Raw genomic sequence first — 22781 nt, forward strand, 5'->3', positions numbered from 1 at the left:
ACTGAGAAACTGCTGCATGTGGACAACGCTAACGTTTTCTGTACCCATTGCTGTTCGTACACACACCGGCCATCCCTTAAACTTTCAACATGCTTCCACAAAATACCCAGCAACAACATGTGGGTCGCTGTTGGTTTTGGAAGTCTCCAGCCATATTATTTTTCTAGAGAACCCGTCAATGCAGCCATTGATACAAATTCCATATGGTAAGAGTTTGTCGTAGGAATCAATGTGCTACATGAAGTTTGCTCTCCTATTAGAGTACACACGCCGTCGTATACGTAACGACGCCCTGATGAAACCTGAACACCAGCAGGGTCCAGTACTGCCAGCAACGACCGTACTGTTTCTTGTTTAACGACCAAGCCGGATTGGATACATTTTTGATGCATCCACCGATAACCATGTCTTTGTCCTGATAGTCCAAGTTGGTTTCTAATAAAGTCGATGACAAGGACGATTTGACTGTATTCTTTTCTCCGAAAGAGTGAAAGCCTCAGAAAGGTCTCTCAATAATCGCTTTAAATGGCGAACCGAAAGTACAATGCCATGATTATTAGCAAGAACATATGTTATATCTACATAGGTGAAACCGAGACTGAAGTATCCACTAATGAGATCACATCTTCTTTCCATATCATCCATCATCTATACCTGCTGGATTAGTAAATCGCTGATCTATTTCATACTGCACATGCATGTGTACCAAAAATGCATACAATACTAGCTTTAATAACAACTTGTGCGCACGCTTTAATATCTCGTGCGCAAGTTTAAAAAAAAAAAAATCTTTGTATGTCCCTTCAACGCCGTGGTATTGACGAGACCCGGAAAGGAGGGTGGGACGTAAAATTCGCAATCGATATTTCATCATTTTGAATGTTGATAATTCGGTATTAAAACCACCCCACTATTAAGACCAATTATTGTTTAATATATATATATATATATATATATATATATATATATATATATATATATATATATATATATATATATATATATATATATATATATATATATATACATATATATATATACACTGTATATATATATATATATATATATATATACACACACTGTGTATATATATATATATATATACACTGTGTATATATATATGTATATAAAAAAAATGGGGGGATGAAGAAGTATTGTCGAGAATACCTCAAAGGTCATTTTAACAATAACAAACGCCAAAAAATAATTTAAATTATTTAGTTTCCGTTATTAATTAAATCTAGGTTTATTTGGGTTTTGTTGTTGTTGTTTGATTTTTAGTGATCCAACCAGTGGAAGAAAATACAAACGAAGAACAATTATGGCTGCTTCCATGACGAACGAGACGATGTCGATCGATCAACTTATTTTTAAATTATTTGAAATTCAAGCAGTAAAATTTGGAACTTTTACACTAAAAAGTGGAATTGAATCACCAGTTTACTTTGATCTGCGGGTCATCATATCATATCCACGTTTAATGGTAACTAAACTGTACTTCCCACCAAGAAGCCATTGATAATTGATTAAAAGGTCTCGCCCAACAGTTTATTTTTGGTCATTAATTTAAATAAAAAATCTGCAATTTCTCAGAGGCATAAAGCAGTCAATTTAACAACTTGTGAAATTTGACTGTCGAGAGTAAACAAATACACAGGTTGTGGAGGCAAATAGCCAAAGAAATTAAAATGTACCTAGGGTATAATTTCTGCCCGCACCCCCGTAACAATATTTGTTAGAATTAGTGTAAGTTTAGGGTTAGTTATATACAATACCTTTTTAAACATTTTGTTCTATAAAAGCAACATAAAGCTACTGAAAGTTTTTTTTTCTTCCTAGTACATTTAATTATTATTATTTATTTTAATTATTATCTTCTTTTTTTTCTCAACAAAACTGGCCCCTTGTCTGGGAATAAGCCCACCCCATGCTAAGCTCACAATGAGTTGTCTTGGCCCCCTGGGCTTATTTCCGGTCAAATACGGTACTTTTGTTGGTGCTTTTGGTAGAAATATAGCACAGAAGACACAATGAGGCATTATGGGGCTTAACGTTCGAAAATCGCATGCCTCAATATACTAAGGCAAGTGAAAAATCACTCTCCAAAATAAATAAAATAGGCAGTGTAGCTCCGATTACGTCTACAAAATTGTGTTTTAAACCAATATTTCCCGATTTGTTCAACAAAGAGGAATACCAGTTTAACGACTGCATGGAAGCCACTGCCATGTTTTTAATTGTTATTGTTTTAATAAAAGGATGTTCCTATCAGCTAATTGAGCTATGAAAACTGTTGATTTTTGTAAACATTGGAAATAAATATACCCATCTATTTTATGTGCTCTGTTGAGTGTAACGTGCGCTGTTTTTCACACTCGTCAGATTGAAATTACGTGGGCTGTTGATCCACTGCCTGGCCGAGTGGTTACAGTGTGTGGCTACAGTGCCGATGGTCTGGAGTTCAAATTCAGACCCTAGCACTACGTTGCTTGTAGTGTTTAATGCAATGTTCACTTGATATTGCTAATCCAATACCCCAAAGGGTGTGCGGGCGGAAATCTTTCCATTTGAGCTATCTTGGTATCATCAGAGCCCGGGGTACACGGAATCTACAGTTCATGCTAGGTATTCATCCCCCATGTGGAGTCATACACTCGGGAGACACACCCATAATCGCATCCACAGGGTTGAAGCGAGGCTATTAAAACAGGAGGAAGTGACTTCTCTCTCTAGACACATTAGGGAGAAGTGAGGAACTTTAGGGAGAAGTCGGATTTGGTGAAGGAGAAGTGAGAAATCTGATTTTAAAAAAAGTCTTGATTTAAATCTTTTGAAAACTTCTACTTGAACAAAACCAACATTGAAAAGACATAACCAAGCTGTTGTCACAAACAAAATTATAAACATCTATAGTCCTTCCCACAGGGAACACCTTTTTTCATGCTATGGAATTTACTACATGTTATTTATTTTTTAGCCAATTGTTTTCTAAATTGCACACTAAAATAGTATTTTTATTTTTATTTCCAAAATGCTTTTTTTTTCTTTTTACATTAAACTAAATTGAAAATATTTACAAAAAAAACATTTTGGTTGGAAGGTGGGACGGACTATATATGTATGCATCGATATTCAGTTTGTAATAAAACAGCATCTTTAACTAACTACTTTATATGGACTCATGCCATAAGTGGGGAAATTATTTAACAAAAGTTTTGTTCTGATGTTTGTTTACGTTTACTTGCGGACCACTACCTCTAGTCTCATGCCTCTACTTGTGTAGGTTTGTAATCTTTACTGTACATGTAACGTCATTTATCATGTCCATCTTGGTGAATTCAATTTGTGTACAAGTTTACAAGAACTGCGTTTATTGTCATTCTCTAATCACAGCGGTAAAACAATGCATTTTCACAGCAATTCATACAGTTGGTCACATGATCTCCTTTCATGTAACCAGCTAGTGATAGCCAGCCGTCTCTGTAGTATTTGATCATAGACACAAAGTCTGTATCAGTTAACTGAATGGCATAACAAGGAGATTTGTCTTTATTGTCATTAAAAAATTCCAATGAGGCTTGCGGAGAAACGGAGAAAGCCTATTAATGATCTTTAAACTGTCTCCTTTGTGGTTGAAAGCGATGAATTCGGCAACATTAAACATTATTTTTAACAAGTTATTTTTGTTTGTAATTTATTTATTCAGTTCCCTTGCATTTATAAAACAGTACGTAACAAATGAAGAATAGCAATAAAATATTGTGTTGTATCCCAGTTTATCCTATAGCTTACCCATGATATCCATGTCATAAACCCATGTGATAAATTAGTGTATTAACCCAATTAATAATGGTATGCAAATTTTCAAGATCTTTAAATAGTGTGTTGCTGTGAATGGATCATTTTCTTACAAGCCAACAAGACCTGTGTACCGTAGCATAATGTTTTCAAAGATTTATTTAAAACACATGACATCGAACTAATTTGTGCTAATCGTGATTACATCATATTACCGATGGTGGCGACTCTAGTACTGTGATTTACTAAAAATTGAATTAGAATGTTATTTTAGAAGTGTTATACAACTTATAGGATAAATAGAATTTGCTACTCATGTTTTTTATATTTATGTAAAATATCAACCTTGTCTAGTTAATTGGTATTTGTCTCAGCAGAACCGCGACAAATAGTGATTAACATAGACTCCGTTGATATTTTCCATATTAAAAAATACTTGTGACGAATCCTCTTTGTATTGTTAATAAATATAATTTGACGGAAATAACTGTGTCCACTGGCCGATTGCAAAATGTTGTCACGTGATCTTTGGATAAAATGTAGGCGAAATGTACCGATACTTCCGAGGGGAAAAAGCCCAAATCATTGTGATATTTTATTTGTAAAAAGAAGGCGACTTAGAACTTCGCCATGGATGAAAAATTAGGCGAAGTTTAGTATGAAAGGGTGATTATTTCGCCCACGTTGCTCCCTTGCATGATCCCTGACCTGTGAAGGGTGAAACTTGGTAAATGAGGCCTTACACCTACCTTAGAGTCGATATTGGCACGATACCTACCAACCTCAAGTGAGTAAAGTCTGATGGCATACCCACTACACCACCGATGCCGGTACTTTATATTGGTACTTTGTCATATTGAGTGTTAGTTAAGAAACAAAAATATAATTCAAAATAAAATATAAACTTTTAGTGTTATTATTAGTAAGTGTGTTTTAAATGTACATGTACGTGTGAATGGCTTTACAGTTTCACACAGTTTGCGTTTTTGGGTTTTTTGTTTTTGTTTATACACCGATGAACGTAAAAGAAATAACAGATAATTGATATTATAATTTTCCAAGTTAAAAGAAAAAGTTGGTGTTTATTAATTATTTTTTGTTTACATACTTTGATAAATGTTGTGTATTTCTCTTCAGCTGGGTGTTTCGGATTTTTTATGGGACGCATCGAAGAATGCAGATCCCTCATTCAAGTCTCTGTGTGGAGTTCCTTACACAGCTCTACCTCTAGCCACAGTAAGATAAATAAATGTACTCTAGTGGTGTTAGGGGTGGGACATAACCCAGTGGTTAAGCGTTCGCTTGATGTGCGGTCGGTCTTGGATCGATCCCCGTCGGTGGACCCATTGGACTATTTCTCATTCCAGCCAGTGCTCCACGACTGGTGTAATAAACGCTGTGGTATGTATTAGTATTACCCTGTCTGTGGGATGGTGCATATAAAAGATCCCTTGCTGCTAATTGAAAAGAGTAGCCCATGAAGTGGCGACAGTGGGTTTCCTCTCTCAATATCTGTGTGGTCCTTAACCATATGTCCGATGCTATATAACCGTAAATAAAATGTGTTATGTTGAGTGCGTCGTTAAATAAAACATTTGTATTTCCATTATTATAAAAATTCATTCACAGACTTTTATTTTGTTATTAATTCATGTCGCAATTCTCACTGTACTGAGACTGTATGTATGTGTACAAAGTGTATCTAAATAACACTCATTGGATCAATGTTTAGGTGGTGTAGTTTTAGTTTTATAAGATTTTGTGGAAAATTAAGCACCGTTCTCGACTTTCTCCTGCAAACCTGAACAACTGTTATTTACTAATTTTGCTGCAGCATCATTTAAAAAAAAAGAAGTGTACTTTAGACAGGCAATTATTTTAGACGGGCATTGCCTATCTAAAGTACACATATTTAAAAAAGATGATACCTTCAGTCAGTATGTTGTAGTAATATTTTTTGTTGAACATTGTTTGTTTATAATTATGCAAACTCTGTAAATGCTGATAAAGACTGATGGGTTAAATGTGTGATGTAACATTAATTCACCTGCATGTTTTGTCCATGTTTATCATACCCATAAGTGTCTGCTGTTGGTTCAAAAAGAAAAATTTGATGCCAAAGTGTGTAGGAAAACCACCATAGATTCAGCCAGAAAAAAATGTGATGTACTTTCTATCTTAGTTTCATTGGTACAGTTACTTGTAAACAAAATACATTGTTTTTCAGTGCATTTCTGTGAAGCAAAACTTTCCAATGTTAATTCGAAGAAAAGAAGCCAAGGATTATGGGACAAAGAAATTAATCGAGGGTCGTTTTGAGCAAGGAGAGAAGTGTCTGATTATTGAGGATGTTGTCACAAGTGGAACCAGTGTTATGGAAACAGTGGATGTGTGTAAAATGTTAATACTTCCTTTAGAGAAATATCTATATGCTTATATGACTTAATTGTGTTATCACTGGCCTCGGTGGCGTCATGGTTAGCCATCGGTCTACAGGCTGGTAGGTACTGGGTTCGGATCCCAGTCGAGGCATGGGGTTTTTAATCCAGATACCGACTCCAAACCCATAGTGAGTGCTCCGCAAGGCTCATTGGGTAGGTGTAAACCACTTGCATCGACCAGTGATCCATAACTGGTTCAATAAAGGCCATGATTTGTGCTATCCTGCCTCTGGGAAGCGCAAATAAAATATCCCTTGCTGCCTGTCGTAAAAGAGTAGCCTATGTGGCGACAGCGGGTTTCCTCTCAAAATCTGTGTGGTCCTTAACCATATGTCTGACGCCATATAACCGTAAATAAAATGTGTTGAGTGCGTCGTTAAATAAAACATTTCTTTCTTTCTTTAATTGTGTTATCAGTTAAAAGTCAAGATAGTAACTTTTGCACTCTTAAAGGGTTATGACCACACTACAGTGTGCGTACATGAATTTAGGTAAACCTGTCATAGTGTGAAGTGAACAAAGATTATCCTGAATAGTTTTTAGTTTTTTTTATTCCTTTAACTTTTGGCCGGGACGTAACCCAGTGGTAAACGGAGTTCGCACGCATCCTGGAAAGTCCTGGAATTTTATTATTTTAAAAATGTATTTCTTTTTTAATTTTTTTATTTAATAATAATAATTATTTGAAAAATATATTTATAAATAATCGCGTTTGATGTCTGGTTCCAAACAATATCCTTCACGCAACTGTAACTGTAATGAGGTTGACTGCCATTGGTCAACTGTTAAAATGAAAAGGTGTGGATGTAAATGAACACAACTTGTGATTGGTTGAATAAATTATGTAGCTGTCGGCAATCTTTGTTTCTGACTTTTGTGAGTTTGAAACTAATGTAAAAAATAAATGATTCAGTAGATAGCTGTAACCAGCGCTTTCCAACAAAACAAGTACTCCTAAGGCTGCTATGCATCTGTGCAGCAAGACTGCAGCTGTCGTTATGTAGTTAACACACATTCTACTGATCTCCATTGAACTTCAATTTGAAGTTTCAGACAACTGAATACACATCAAAATGATAAGCATGTGTGTCAAGGTAAGTCAACGAAAAGACCAGATGACTAAATAAACAATGACTTTTATGGGTTAGTTTTGATTGTGTATCACATACAATCAAAACTAACCCATAAAAATCATAAATTGATTGTAAATTGTGTGCTATTAATACATAATGTGTTGGACATTTAGTTACTTACGGAAATGGGTATAATTCTGGTAAATTTCACATTTGAAACGGTGTCACTAATGACTTTAATATAATGATTAATTGAAATAAAACATGTTTATATGATTTGTGTAATTTTATCATTAAATACTTTTAAAACCCCCACAAATAAATGACGATTTAAAGTATATGAACATGTACTCTGTAAGCACTGACCTATAAATATAATACTGTAAATGTATTAATTAATGTTTAGACCTTTCTGTGTGATCTATTGTTGTTTAAAAAAATTTTTAGTCTTGCTGAACAGCAATTTCAACCGAAATTTAAAAAATAAATAAAGAAATAAAATTTTGACTCTTATATTAACTTTTTTGTTTTTTTAATATTCTATATGGACCATTCATACACATACACTTTTTATTTTGATTATTTGAATTTTTTTATATTTACATAGCCCCTATGGTAAATCTTGATAATGTTTAAACATTAAAATTTATTTATTTTTACAAGAAATACTTTAATGGATTATTATTCTATTAGGGTTTTAGATCTCATTAATTTGGGCACGATGGTTTTTTTCTTCTTATTTTGAGCACTCTGAGATGTTGTTAGTATTGTATTAGTAATGTTATTAACACCTGGTAAAGATTTTGCAGATATTTAGAAATTAATTTTAAGTTATTTCAATCTAATTACAGCTCAACATTTCAGTGGTTTTGAGATAAAATATTTAGAGGTTAGCATGTTTATCCTCAATTTGGGTTTGCTTTTTGGGACATGCATATTTTGTGAAACATTTTTATCGCCTTGACTTTTATGTAATCTAAAGCCCTTTTTATATAACCAAAAATTAAAAAATGCCTCAAAAAAATATCCACAATGTGGGTCAATATGTATTGTGGCTGTAATGTGTTTTGTTGTAGTATCCAGAATTTGAACACAGATGCATGCATACCCGCACACTGTAATCTTTTTTATTTATGTATTGTTACAGTTTTAGCATCTTAGTGTTATATCTAGATTGGGTGTAGCTTATGTTTGAGACAACAACCACTGAGGTGTCATTAAACAAACATTTCTTTCCGGGTAATCTATTCAGACTCGTGGAAAAAGGTAAAAAAAAACTTTCTAGAATATGAACCGAAATAGTGCTTAAAAGTCCTAAAAAAATTAATTTATTTGAAGTGTATAGCGCTCAGTCATTGATCGATCACTGACAGTGTGACAGTTGGGCTATTTTTCAATTCAGCCAGTGTTTCATCACAACTGGTGTAACAAAGGCTGTAGTATGTACTGTTCTGTCTTGCATATAACAGATCTCTTGCTGCTAATCGAAAAGAGTAGCCCATTGCGTGGTAACAGTGGGTTTCCATTCATATTCTATGTGGTCTTTATAACTGTAATTAAAATGTGTTGAGTGCGGTCATTATTAAGTAAAATATTCCTTCCTTCTTTAACATTGTTGCTGTTGTCCTTTTTTTCGTACAACTTATTTTCAAAAGCAATTTAATATTTTTATTCTAAACTTAGAAATTCACAAATGTATTACACTATATAAAATGGTGAAAGTCGTCTGATTAATTAATGATGCAGAACAGTTTTGTTTATATGTCAGCATCTTTAAAATTTGCACTTTTATCATATGCATGTGTAGTTAAGTCTAAACAAAATTTGTATTTATGTCCTATTTTGTACTATTTCTTTAGTCCTATCAATCCAACCAGGTTTCATCTCCGTCTGTCTGTCTGTCTTTTGGTTGGTCTGTCAGTCTGTCAGTCTGTCAGCCTGTCTGTAGTACTTGTTTGTAATCTCAGTTTGATGGACATCAAGTATGAAAGTACTATGAAAATCTTGTTACAGGCACTGAAGAGTGTTGGCGTTGTGGTGACTGATGCAGTGGTGTTGTTGGACAGAGAACAAGGTGGAGCTGACAGGCTAAGCAGTCAAGGTATCAAACTACACAGGTATTAACCTTTCTTTAACTTCATAAATTCGGGCAAAAACGATGGAGATATTCCGGCAAAATGAGCTAGCCTGAAACCTTTTTACCATGTATTTCCATCATTCTACCCACAATATTAGCAGCTCACTATGTTAACTTTTCCATCTAGGAGCCAGATGACGCCTACTTGTATTTTTATATAGATAGTATGAAATGTTTTGGTTGCCAAATGAAAAAATCTCAGTCGCAATGTAGAGGGCTGTATTAGTTGTAATCGATGTAAAAATGCATAGAGATTCATATGCAGTCCTGTTTAGCTGCTTGGAAGTAATTCTAATAGGAATAAATGTTGTTGTTCAGATTAGGACATTTTCGTTTAATTTGGGCAAAAATCTCCCCTACAAAAATGTGAGTGTGTATGCCTACGCTGAACTTCCAGAAGGACAATCTGCTATGCTTTATGCTTGTAAAACTAAAGTCGAGACTAGAGCCTACTAGAAAGGCTTTAATAAACTCTTACCCATATATGTAGAAGACTTGGTAAGGTGTGTAATGTATGTCTGGATTTGGAACAATATATTATAACTCATTTTTCCTTTTCATGAGATATGTTTGACAAAACACTTTTTTTTCTAGAATTCTGGATTTCAGTACTTCCCCAGAACTGTTCTGTTACTTTAAAAAGCTCACACGAGTCACGGTAACAGCATACTTTTTTAAGACCCTGCATACTTTTTCCAATAGCGGGGAGGCCTGCCCTGCTTAAAAAGAGCAGTGAGAACACTGTACTGTCTTGTTTGTAGGATGGTGCATATAACAAAATCCCCTTCTGCTACTGAAGTAAACCACTGTATGACAGCATCATGTTTTCTCTCTCATCTGTGTTTACATGACCGGCCTTGGTGGCGTCGTGGTTAGGCCATCGGTCTAAAGGCTGGTAGGTACTGGGTTCGGATCCCAGTCGAGGCATGGGATTTTTAATCCAGATACCGACTCCAAACCCTGAGTGAGTGCTCCGCAAGGCTCAATCATCAATGGGTAGGTATAAACCACTTGCACCGACCAGTGATCCATAGCTAGTTCAACAAAGGCCATGGTTTGTGCTATCCTGCCTGTGGGAAGCGCAAATGAAAGATCCCTTGCTGCTAATCAGAAAGAGTAGCCCATGTAGTGGCGACAGCAGGTTTCCTCTCAAAATCTGTGTGGTCCTTAACCATATGTCTGACGCCATAAAACCGTAAATAAAATGTGTTGAGTGCGTCGTTAAATAAAACATTTCTTTCTGTGTTTACATGATGTTTGCATGTTTTTTCTTTATATGAATGTTATTGGATAATATGTTTTTCTTCTAATATTTGTGATTGAATGTTAACATGTTTGTTCCATTTTATTTTCTATGACCAGTGTGTGTACACTAACTAAAGTACTGGACATTCTACAGAAAGCTGACAAACTGAGTGCCGAGATGGTGAAAAAAGTCCAAACGTTTATTAGTGAAAATAAGTTTGAACCAATCACTGTGAATAAAAGAGCGGTTTCAGATGATACACGTAATTCCAGTGAATCCAACAAGAGAAATAAAAAGGTATTACATAATGTATGTGGAGCTTTTTTGTCCATTAGTTCATGCAAAATGGAGAATATCCTAAGATTGGTATTCTGTAGTCTGAATTGTAAACTGCTAAATTTGTCTTTAACAATTTCAAGAAATTAATAAAGTTAGAATATGTACTGAACCAAAAAAGAAACTTCTGATACGTTTGACAGCAGATATTTGGAAAAGTTAAAAACAAACCAAAATATGTTTATATTTATATTGAAAGAGTGTTCTATGGTGCATTTATTTGGAAAAAAACATATGGTCAAAATTTTACGATCGAAGGAAGAATTTATTGATAAAATGTGGTAGGGATCATAAATAAAAATCACACATTAATATTAGGTATAGCCTCCACTTGGAATTGACAAGTGTGTGGATTTCTCACTTTTTAATATTGTTCCATTCCTCAATTAATGCTTGTCAAATTTCATTGACATTCAACAGTGGGTTGGGTTGACACCTTACATGTCTGTCGATATTTTCCTACACAAGTCACTGGTATGTCCTGTCTGATGAAATTGTGTCCAAAGATTCCGAATAGCTCAGCTAGAGCTCCCAATAGATGTACCAACCTCTTCTGTCTACGTACCAGCATCAAACATGCCAGTAGCACGTTCACATAAATTTCTTGGTATTCTAGGCATGTCAAAACATAAATAAATGTCAATAAATTAAAAAACATTTACATTTTATTCTCATTGACTACAAAGTCGATGAACTGATAAAACAGACTTCACTTCAAAACATGCAGAACCATGTTGAGTCATGCTTGCATTTGCAAATCAACATTCACGTTGTCGCTTTGTTCCACTACACTGAGTAATATCGATAAATTCTGACACTCAAGATGACAGGAGAACATTTGTAATTCATTTCAAATAGTGTTTCCACTTTTGTGACAAATATGTGTACACATTGTCCTATAGTAAACTATACAGACATTCAGGATGTACTAGTAAAAGTAATTAACTTCATTCATTGTTGTCTAAATAATTAAATTGAGAGTGTTCACAGCCGAATGGACACACATAAGGGGTATTATTTAGGCATTGTTCAGACCATGTTGTTAATGTGATTAATGATCTAAAATATTTTGAAACTGAAGATTCATTTGTGGTATAACTTGGAATTTCTGTGCTAGTCAACAATTTTGATTTTAAGTGAGATTTTTTGTTTCCAGTGTTTAAAATACAGTGAGAGACAAGACCTCTGTTATAATGTGAACGGCAAGAAGTTGTTTGCAATCATGGAAGCTAAGAAAACAAACTTGGCCTTCTCTGCTGACTTAACTTATTCTCAGACTCTTCTTGATGTAAGTAGCTTTTGTTAGGTTTTTTTAAATTCATTTTGTTATATCAGGAATGTGATTTTTCTGCTTTTAATCTAATTTTAGCTTCTTATTTTGGTGTCAAATGATTTTTACAAAGTAGACTGGATTTGATCTGAAATTAACTTTTATTTAGGTGGTTTCAGATTTTAAAAGATCATTTCATTGTTTATTTTTAAATGGGTGCCACACCCCTGTTATGTATCAGCAGTAAAATATTTAACTGCTATCACCCATCCAGTGTGTCCATGTCTCCTTTATTTCAAAGAATCTCCTATTTTTCATGATTCTGCTATATCTCCTTTATTTTCTCCCTTCTTTTGACAAATCTCCTTTTTTGGGAAAAAAGGAGATTGTCTGCATTTTTATTAGCTTATTTCCTCAAAATTGAGTGTGTAATTGTATTCAAATGACTTTTATACTTTCAAATTGAGCTCCTTCTGCAATAAAACACTGGTTTATAAGGTGTATTGTCTATTTTCCCATTCATGTCTATATTATATGTGTATAGCTCTCCATCTATGGTGTAACAAGATAGGTCTCCACCAGTCCTTAGGTTTAAAAAAAAGGGTAGGCAGGGCTGAATCATGATAACAGCCTTCAGGTGAGGATGGAATGGCTATGAGGGGAAAAGGATGAGGCCATTTATTAAAATAAAACAGCTATTAAATATCTGACTTATAGTATGTTATGTTACAATTTAATGCAATATCTTGTTAAAATCTTATAGATTGTGGACAGATTTCTTCAGGGCAAACCTTGAAATGTTGACTCTAGATGCTGTCAGAATGCATCTCAGGTCACTTGTTGTTTTTTTCCAACATTTCTACATACGAAAGGAGGGACATTCCCCCTTTCTAATTCACCCCCATGGCCGCTTTGCGGCCGCAAATAAAGCCTATGGCTTTGTCTCCTTTATTTTTATTTCAAGTCTGTGAACACACTGCCATCTGTCAAATTTCCAGTAGTCTTATCTGTAAAAATAAAACCCTGGATGGGATGAGATCAATGTCCTAGAGTGCTTACCTGAAGTGTGATGGATCAGAGGTAGGGATTGGATGGTTTGGGTTTTTTTTTTTTTCGGTTCGGATTTTGGTTTTTGGTTCACGGTTCGATTTATTCACAATACTTTTCACAAGTAGTACAAGTTATCGAATGCTGTGATTGGATAAAATACTTTACGGGTCATCAAAATGAACCGCGGTTCGCAAATTGGAAAACAGTGCACCGAACCGTGGGCCTAAAACAGCGGTTTTCGGTAACATTGAATAATCATCCCATCACTAGTCAGAGGATCGATCACCATTGGTAGACTGTTAAGTATTTTCCCATCCCAACCATTGTCCAACTACTGTGGTTTTATTTAATGACGCACTCAACACATTTTATTTACGGTTATATGGCGTCAGACATATGGTTAAGGACCACACAGATTTTGAGAGGAAAACCACTGTCGCCACTACTTGGGCTACTCTTTCCGATTAGCAGCAAGGGATCTTTTATTTGCGCTTCCCACAGGCAGGATAGCACAAACCATGGCCTTTGTTGAACCAGTTATGGATCACTGGTTGGTGCAAGTGGTTTACACCTACCCATTGAGCCTTGCGGAGCACTCATTCAGGGTTTGGAGTCGGTATCTGGATTAAAATCCCATGCCTCGACTGGGATCCGAACCCAGTACCTACCAGCCTGTAGACTGATGACTTAACCACGACACCACCGAGGCCGGTTCTAATGTGTCGGATAATATAGAACCAAATGTAATAAAATATACAATATTTGGGAGCTCACTGACCCTTATTGTAGTTTGTAACAGTGGTGAGTCAGGGCTTTAGATCTCGGCACAACGAGGACTTTTGTCTGTTCTCAGTGCATAAGGGTAGTTTTAATTCAGTACTGTCATTAACTGCTCATGGAGAGTTGTCAATATTCAGAAATGTATTTCAAGTTATTTTAATCTAATTAAACGTAACATTTCGGTGGTTGTGAGGTGAAATGAGGTAGCATGTTTGTACGCAATTTGTCCATGATTAGTTTGAGCATTTGTATTTTGGGCACAGCATTTATTGCCTCGACTTTGATGCAATCTAAAGCCCTGTGAGTGCTGTCCTGTCTATGGAAATGTGTATGTGAATTTATCCTGCAACCACTGTTTTTACTGACAGACTACGATGACGGATAAAGCAGTCATATATATGTGTAGTAGCAGGATATGACTTTTGACAACACACATTTGACATCACATTAACAAATGGCTCATTTGACCTCTAAGTCATCGTATAATGTAGCTGAAATAACAGAACTGATAACTTTTACCCTCAACTTTTATGGTCTGCAGGATATAATAACTAGTTAATGGCATGGGATATTAGTTTTATCCTTTTCAGGCCTTACCTTCACAGGATTAAGCCAGTATCCTACGTCATTAACTAGTTATTTCTTTTCAACATCTCCTGTCCTCAAACTAAAAATGGTGACCAAGACTGTTGACCGGCACATATGAGAATGAATAATTTGGAAAGAACACTTTAATAAAGTGATTACAACCAAAATAATTGTACAACAATAATATAACAACATTTAGAAATGTGTTACAGACATTAAAGTCTCAAATAAATCAAGTAAAAAGGATAGATTGCTCTTGTCATACAAAGGAACAAAAACCCAGGCCATCCAAACCATAAGAGCGAAGGGAAAAAAATGAAGCTATTCACCAGGACCAGGACAGGAAGGGGTGCGTAGTAGAAGAATCTTAGGCCATCCCATTGGCTGTTGGGATGTTCGGACCAGACTACTATCCTTAGGGGAATATGCACTAGTTTGAGGACAGGTGATGTATCTATAAAAGAGAAAACACTCAAAGTTTTCTCTATTCTCTATATCCCATGTAACAGTGTTGTTATTTGGCTACTGTGGCAGCAGTTGCAGAATTCCTCTCTTCTATATCGACCGAGTGCAGAAATAACCATAGGTGAGAAACCAGAAGGCCATAGTCTAAAATGTGCTGATATGCCATTCAACAAATATTCCTTCCTCTTTTTTTTTTTATCTACAGAGTTACGTAAACTTAGATTTTAGTTTTTGTTTGTGTTTATCTTAGATTTGTATTTAATTCTGTTTCTCATAAATTCAAGTTCTAGATACTGTGGCATGACAGCATTTTGGGTTTATTAAAGGACAAACCCTAGTTTCAACCCGTGAAAATGAACACTACGTTTAGTTAATCTACAAACCTGTAACACATTTGGACAAAGTTACAATTGAGTGAAACATGAGTCTGTGATTTTGAAATGGTGAAATACCCTCTAAAAATAGACTAAACCTCGACTCCATAGCTGTTACTTCTCAGACACACATGCATTTTTTAAAATATGAGAAATGCATTTTGTGATATTAAAAACACCAGGATGACACTTCGAATGTATGGAAATGGATAATCTAAACAATAAAATCTAAATAAAGTATTATTTCAGTTGTCAAAAACTTCTCTTAATAGTAAAAAATGTATCTTACTGTTTAAAAACTAGGGTATGTCCCTTTAATGATTAATGAATTAGACATGATAAAGTGCTGAATATTTATACATATAGATGGTTATTTTTTTAAAACTTATATCTACATTTGGTACTTATATCTACATTTGGCTTATTTACAGATGGTTGACTGTATAGGACCTCATGTCTGTATGGTAAAAACTCATGTGGATATTCTAGACGACTTTACTCCCCAGTTCACAGAACAATTGAAAAAACTGGCCAGCAAACATAATTTTATGATTTTTGAAGACAGGTGGGATATTTAATGTTAAAACTAATTATTAGTGACTTTGGGTAGAAATAAAAATAGAATTGATCTATTTGGTGTTATAATCAGGAATACAATATTTCGTATTATTAGTCCCCTATCGGTCCAAACGGAGGGGATTATAGGTTTCATCTCTGTCTGTCTGTCTGTCCATCCGTCTGTCCCACTTAGTTTTCCGAATGTTTTTTTTTCCACAATACCTTGAGATATTGGGATAAAATTTTGTGTAAAGCTTTATCATATACTATTAGAGATTAAATTTCACTTTCATGACAATTTACCCAGTTTTCACAGGGTTATGACCCTTGGATTTAGGAGATACGAAGATTTGTTTTCCAGACTTTTTTTGCAATGACTAAAGATATGGAGATAAAATTTGATATATAGCTTTATCACGTACTGTTACAGATCAGGTTTAACTTTTATGGGTAATTTACACATTATTCACAGAGTTATGGCCCTTGAAAATTAGGAAATGGGAAAAAAATTTGGACCTGGTAGGGAATATGTATTGCTTTAGCAGTACTCTCAGAATGCTTGATACGCTATTACAAGCATTCCTTGGTGTTTATCAAGTGCTATTATTTAGTATACATTTAAAAATAAATTTAAAAACATTAAAATCTTGATTCCACCTTTTGTCTTTTAGAAAATTTGCTGACATTGGCCATACTGTTAAGCACCAATACAGTGGGGGTGTTCACAGGATCAGTGGATGGGCTGACATCACAAATGCCCATATTGTCCCTGGCGACGGTGTTATCAAAGGCCTCAAAGAGGTAAGCTAGATAATGGCTATACAGAATTATCTCCCTTAGAATTTAAACTCACTTTTGACATGGCATCAGTGTTATAGAACTTGAGTTTATTTAGTTTCCTCATTACGTTGCTGTAGATATAATATAATAGACTGTCTTATGAGCAGAGATGTTAAAGTACTGTTCCAGATGTATGGTGTATTGGGCTATATCAATCAACATATTATTTAATATGATTAGAAAATTAAAAACAAAATTATAAAACATTTTATATACCGGTATATTTTCCATTTTGAAATATTCCCCTGAAAAACAGAACCAGCTGAATTCATTTCGGTAATTTCTGTAAGATTTGATCCGTGATGTCACGAAGGGAACTCCTTTCGATAGTCGGCACCATTGTTCATTGCTTCTTGTGTGTTTATTATGGTTAAACGGCATGTTGTTGGCAGCTGTAGCATTACAAGAGCCTATAAATTTAGTCTTCACGCATTTCCTAGTAATGTTGCTGGGAGAAAGCTGTGTGTGAATTTGATTAAAACAATGTGGAAAGACTAGACAGGAAGAAAATGCCGGAGACCGTTGCGACAGCACACACTTTAGTTTTGATTCGTCCGAACTGGCTTGTCGGCTTAAGCGAGATATGGGAATATCATGTGTTATGGCTTTTAAAAAAGATGCTGTACCAACAATTTTTCTGCGACACAAAACAAATGACAACAAGCCGACGCCATCCACATCAAAATGACCTTGGGGTGCATATCGTCAACATCCCAAACTGCGTTATGCTTCCAACTTGTTTGTTTTCTTATGCATGGTTCGTGCAAACAACCAGATCAGATTTGTTGTCGTTTGCAACTCGTTCATTTGTGAGGTTTTTCTTTACAGTTCGAGAAAATTTTCATTAACAATAAAGTTCAGACAAGTAAGTATCTAAAGCCTAGTCCGTCCCATCCTACAAAAATGTTGTGTGTTTTTTTGTAAACAAAAAGAAAAGAAAAAAAAAGAAGCTATTTTTGTATGCAACTTAGAAAACAATCGGCTCAGAAATAAATAACTTGTAAATTCCATAGTATGAAAAAAGGCGTTCCCTGTGAGACAGACTATAAATACATTAAATTAATTTTACTATACCTTCCCACTGAGAACACCTTTTTTCATACTATGAAATGTACTACACGTTATTTATTTCTGAGCAGCCTGTTTTCACAACTGAACACAAAAATAGTATTTATTTGTTATTTCCTAAACACTTGTACTTCTTCTCTTTTTTTTTTACGTCAAATCAAACTGAAATTATTCACCAAAAAACATCTTTATAGAGTAATGGGATGGATTAAAAGTCGTTTTTGGTTATTTCTTAAAATTCCAGATATCAGGTCCACTTGACTCGTAGAATTCAAGTGTTATTTATAGTCTTTTCTGCTACATCACAAGTGTTAGAACATACAGTGTAGCAAAATAATTTGCACGAAAAGCTAAAGAACAAAACAAGAATAAAAGTTGTAAATTAGTGGTAAGCTGTCTCCACGACCATTTTCATCGTCATCTGTTCTTCGGAAGATGTTCCAGGTTCAAACTGATACAGCAATATTTGTTGTGTTGCAAAAATATTAGTCCAGTCGTCATTACTACACTATTCATCATCGAAAGAAGAATCGCATGATAATTGAGCTTGGCAGTTGCTGTCGGTCCCACTTTCGCTTGCAATGGAAGTTCACTCGTGGTAGGTTTCTGTGAAGCGAGTTCCCTTTATGACGTCATGGCTATTTACAGGCAAATGTTTTTACTGAGTATTTTACTCGGTCGTTTCCGGCAGTGTTCTACGGCAGTGATGTTTTAATACTTTTATGGGGCATTTTCGTAATTATTGTTTTACACATTAGTGTAAAATATTATTGCAATGAATTAAGAAGGCATTTATTTGTGGAATTTGAAATATTAGTGTACTGTCTGGAAAGGCACTTTAAGCTTTTCACAGTTTCAATCAGTATATCAATTAGTATGTTAAAAGAAATTGATATGATACCCCTTTCTGTAACAGAAGCATTGTTGTTTGTGTATGACATAATGTCAAATTATGTTAGCTCACGTGCTATAAATGTGTTATAAGAATGTTTTAACACCAAGTAGGAGGTGATTAGACAATTTGTAAATATTGTTTTTTTTCAGGTTGGTATTAAAGAAGGGAAATCGTGTGTTCTTATTGCAGAAATGAGCTCCGAGGGCAACTTGGCAACTGGGGACTATACAAAAGGTAAGCTTTTAATGTGGGGTTTTATGTTCATTCACAACAGTTCTGGTTTTTATTTTAATAAAAATCCACATACTGAAGAAAGAAAATATCTACATTTTGAGTTTAAAAAAATATTCTTCATTTACTTTGATTGCTGATAGCTTCTAAAGGTGATATAAGAATAACAAGACACTGGTGGGGGGGGGGGGGGGGGAGAAGATAATCTATTCTAAATGATGAAATATTAAAATCATCCAATATTGCATCTTTTACAGGCTAACCGTAAGAAATTATTTTTTTCTGTACCCTAATCAGTTGAAGATAGTTGCCCTCAGCTCTTTAGTTTTCTCGGGGGGGGGGGGGGGGGGGGGGGGTTAATATTAAAAAAAAACCTGTCAATTCACGTGTTGATAGAGTTACAGCAAAACAAATTGTTTAAAAAAAATGTTTTCAGAGATTAGCTCGAACTATTACCCACATTTTGTGGTTACCAGTTTTAAAAAAAATTATATATATTTTTTATTATAGCTTGTCTCAAGATGGGAGAAGAGCATAGAGATTTTGTAATTGGATATATTTGCCAGTCTAGACTTTCAACAGATCCAGCATTCATTCATATGACTCCAGGTTGGTTCTTGTAGTTTTTGAATATGTGTTATTTTTCTCCCTTTTTTTTGGAGCATGGATTTAATATATTAAAATAAATCATGAATCTCTGTTAATTTTAAATAACTTTGTTTTAATGTAATTTGATTTTTTTTTATTTAATTCAGTAATAATGAATCTTGTATGAATCATTGTGTGGATGAAAAGAAACTTTCAAATTAAGATCTTTTTGATCTGAACAACCACCCACCTAAAACCCACTAGGTTCTGGCCTGAATATATAGTTAGAATTATCCCTGAATTCCTAGTAAGATTAAATCGATTTATAAAAGACGGCAGAAGAATACTAATCCTCTATTTTGGATTTTTGTCATCAACTTTCTGATGGTTCTTCATGCAAATATTTCAGTAATAAATCCTCATAATTTTATTGAATGGATTTTAGTCATTAATTTTCTGATGTTTTCTTGGTGCAAATATTTCAGGAGTGCAGCTCAAAGAAGGCATAGATGCTTTGGGTCAGAAGTATCTCACGCCACATGAAGTGATTGCCAACAAACACAGTGATGTGATCATTGTAGGGCGGGGAATCTACAGTGCAGAAGACCCACTAGCAGCTGCTAAGATGTACCAGGAAGCTGGCTACAAAGCATATGAATCTCAGTTTGACTGATATCGGCATTGGGTGGACTAACGTAAAGAAACATTTCTGAGTTTGGTTCCATTGTAAGATGTTTCTGACTGGTAGTGCAAGGCCCATTGTTTTTAAACAACTAAAGTACTTATTAAATACATTTTCTTACACACCCATTGGTGACAACATTATTCAATATTTTTGATAACACATAGTAAAATACACATGTGATAACACTTTTAAAACATATGACTGGCTGCTGTACCATCCAATAAAAACAAGCATGATTGAAATTGATTGCTTTGTTAATCTGAAATTGATTTGTCTGTGACATACAAGTTAACTACAAGCACTAGGGCTACATAAAGGTTTTAGTTGGAAAAGACGTATAAAGGTATTTTAACATGTTTTTGTCGTTAGATACATTTTAAAACAACTCTTATCTAATGGCCACTTGTAATATTCTCTATTGCTTGTTTTGAATATCAGTATCCATAATATACTAAAAGGCAAAAGTTATTGTGACACACAAAAGACAAAGATAACTGATGATAAGTTTTTACTGCCATGTATGAAACGTAATAACATGGAAAGAGAAATGTCCGAAGGTATGGAAATGAGCAATAGTCCATGAAAAGGGCACACCTGCCATATGCAAATGAGTCACGTTACTAGTGGGGGTCCAGAGCGAAGTTCACACCGTCGGTAGCGAGTGTGTCCACCTTGAGCATTGATACAGGCCTGGCATGGTCGTCTCATTGAGGCCACTAAACACTGGAGAAAGGGATGGTGTTGGCTGTGAGGGTTGTTGGATGGAACCTGTTTCACAGATGCATGGTTCATGTGTCTTGGCGAGGGGTTATCACGGGTGGTCAGCTGCTACGGGGACGGTCCCTGACCTGGTTGTTTTGTTAATATCATTGCCATAAGTGCCATATGGTGCTTCTGTGGATGTTGAATTGACATGCGATGTCACGCCATCTGTCATTTTCACTGAGGTGTGGCATGACGAAATTGCATCAAACAGTTCACTAATGGTGTTTTTCTGACTTCTGGACTTCTGAAGGCTGCACAAAATGGCAATGATTTGCGACTGAATGTCTGGCCTTTTATGGTGAACACTGGACAAAGCATGCAATCGCTGCAACAACTGCTTGGTTGCATTTCTTTGAGCTGTTTCATGCACATTTTCTCTGGTTTACATCCATAAATCCATTCACAAATTTATTACTCCAAACAATCCATGTCCCAATAACTTTTTCCTTTGAGTATGTATTCATTGAGTTTCTCGTTGTCTTCATGTTTTTTGTAGCCCAAACTTAATTTAATATATATATGTATATATATTAAGAAGTAAAATGTAGTTTGAAATACTACAATTATTAGAGCAACCAGAAGCAAATTTTTATAGATACTGAATTTGTAAACAAGAACGTGTATTTAATATGTTATCTTTGTTATTAAAAAGGCTCAATTGGTTGGAAACATCTTACAATGGCAACAAACCCAGGACAGTCTCTTTAAAAAGTTAAACAATGCCAAGGCTCTTTGTTATTAAAAAAGTCTGAAGACTTTTAAAGTCTTAGAAGAGCCATTAAAAATAATGCAGCATTTCAGACTTATTAAAGTGTGGACTTTAAAAGTTTTATAAACAAAGGCCCAGCTCTTTAGGTCAAACTTGATTTTCTTTAGTATATTTCTGAAATATTTTTAATATTCACTAGTCAGTATTTAGAATAGATTTTCTAGTTGTTGTTTTTTGTATGTGAAGGGTCCTTTAATTAATAATTGTCTGTCTGTTTTAGGTTCATCGGCATATTATCATGAAAAAAAACATGCACAAACAGTGTGAATTGACAAAAAAAATATTGTAACTAATACTAATACAAGTCCATAAAGAACTGATGTTATAGTTCTTGTTTCCTGTTGATTTACATCTAAACATGTGTCTGTTATATCTACAATTATATTGTTTTTATGTACAAATATTTGTCAGACCATTGTAAATTGTAAAATTAGATATCTTTATATTATACTACAAAATATTGCACTTTTTAATTTTTAGCAAATGGTACTTACTTGTTTTCTTACTATATGTAAGATGGTACGCTCAGGGCACTCAAACCCTAGCACTGTGAAAACTGCTAGGGGGAAATGAAATTAAAAAAACAGAAAAAAAAACAAAGAAAGTGTTTTTGTTTTATTTGTTACAGCTTTGTTCATTGCGCATCTCTGTCCTAAGAATGGAAGTATAATTAGAGATAACATACACTTTTTTCAAAATGTTCATTTGCTATAATACCAGGATTTTCTGTATTTATGCCCAAGTGATATGAAGCCCATTATCTTAAAAAGGGAAATTTTACTGTGTTGAGCCCATGGACTTAAATTAAGATAGTATTAAAAAAA

The 22781-nt window shown here is 34.7% G+C and overlaps 1 protein-coding gene across 2 annotated transcripts; it reads left to right on the top strand.

Annotated features, from left to right (window-relative positions):
* The first annotated feature begins 1313 nt into the window (after positions 1 to 1313).
* On the top strand, positions 1314 to 20862 carry LOC121382272 (uridine 5'-monophosphate synthase-like). Of its 2 annotated transcripts, none has more exons than XM_041511837.1 (11): positions 1314 to 1483; positions 4936 to 5034; positions 6026 to 6187; positions 9326 to 9429; positions 10812 to 10992; positions 12188 to 12319; positions 15990 to 16123; positions 16788 to 16917; positions 19069 to 19153; positions 19661 to 19759; positions 20224 to 20862. In XM_041511837.1, the coding sequence occupies exons 1-11, from the start codon at positions 1322 to 1324 to the stop codon at positions 20409 to 20411; spliced, it is 1476 nt and encodes a 491-aa protein (XP_041367771.1). In that variant the 5' UTR covers positions 1314 to 1321; the 3' UTR covers positions 20412 to 20862. The 2 variants fall into 2 exon arrangements, with proteins under 2 accessions (XP_041367771.1, XP_041367772.1); XM_041511838.1 differs by having other exon boundaries at positions 1459 to 1533.
* Positions 20863 to 22781: the final 1919 nt, after the last annotated feature.

This window comes from Gigantopelta aegis, chromosome 9 (assembly GCF_016097555.1).
Source record: "Gigantopelta aegis isolate Gae_Host chromosome 9, Gae_host_genome, whole genome shotgun sequence".
Taxonomy (NCBI): Eukaryota; Metazoa; Mollusca; class Gastropoda; order Neomphalida; family Peltospiridae; genus Gigantopelta; species Gigantopelta aegis.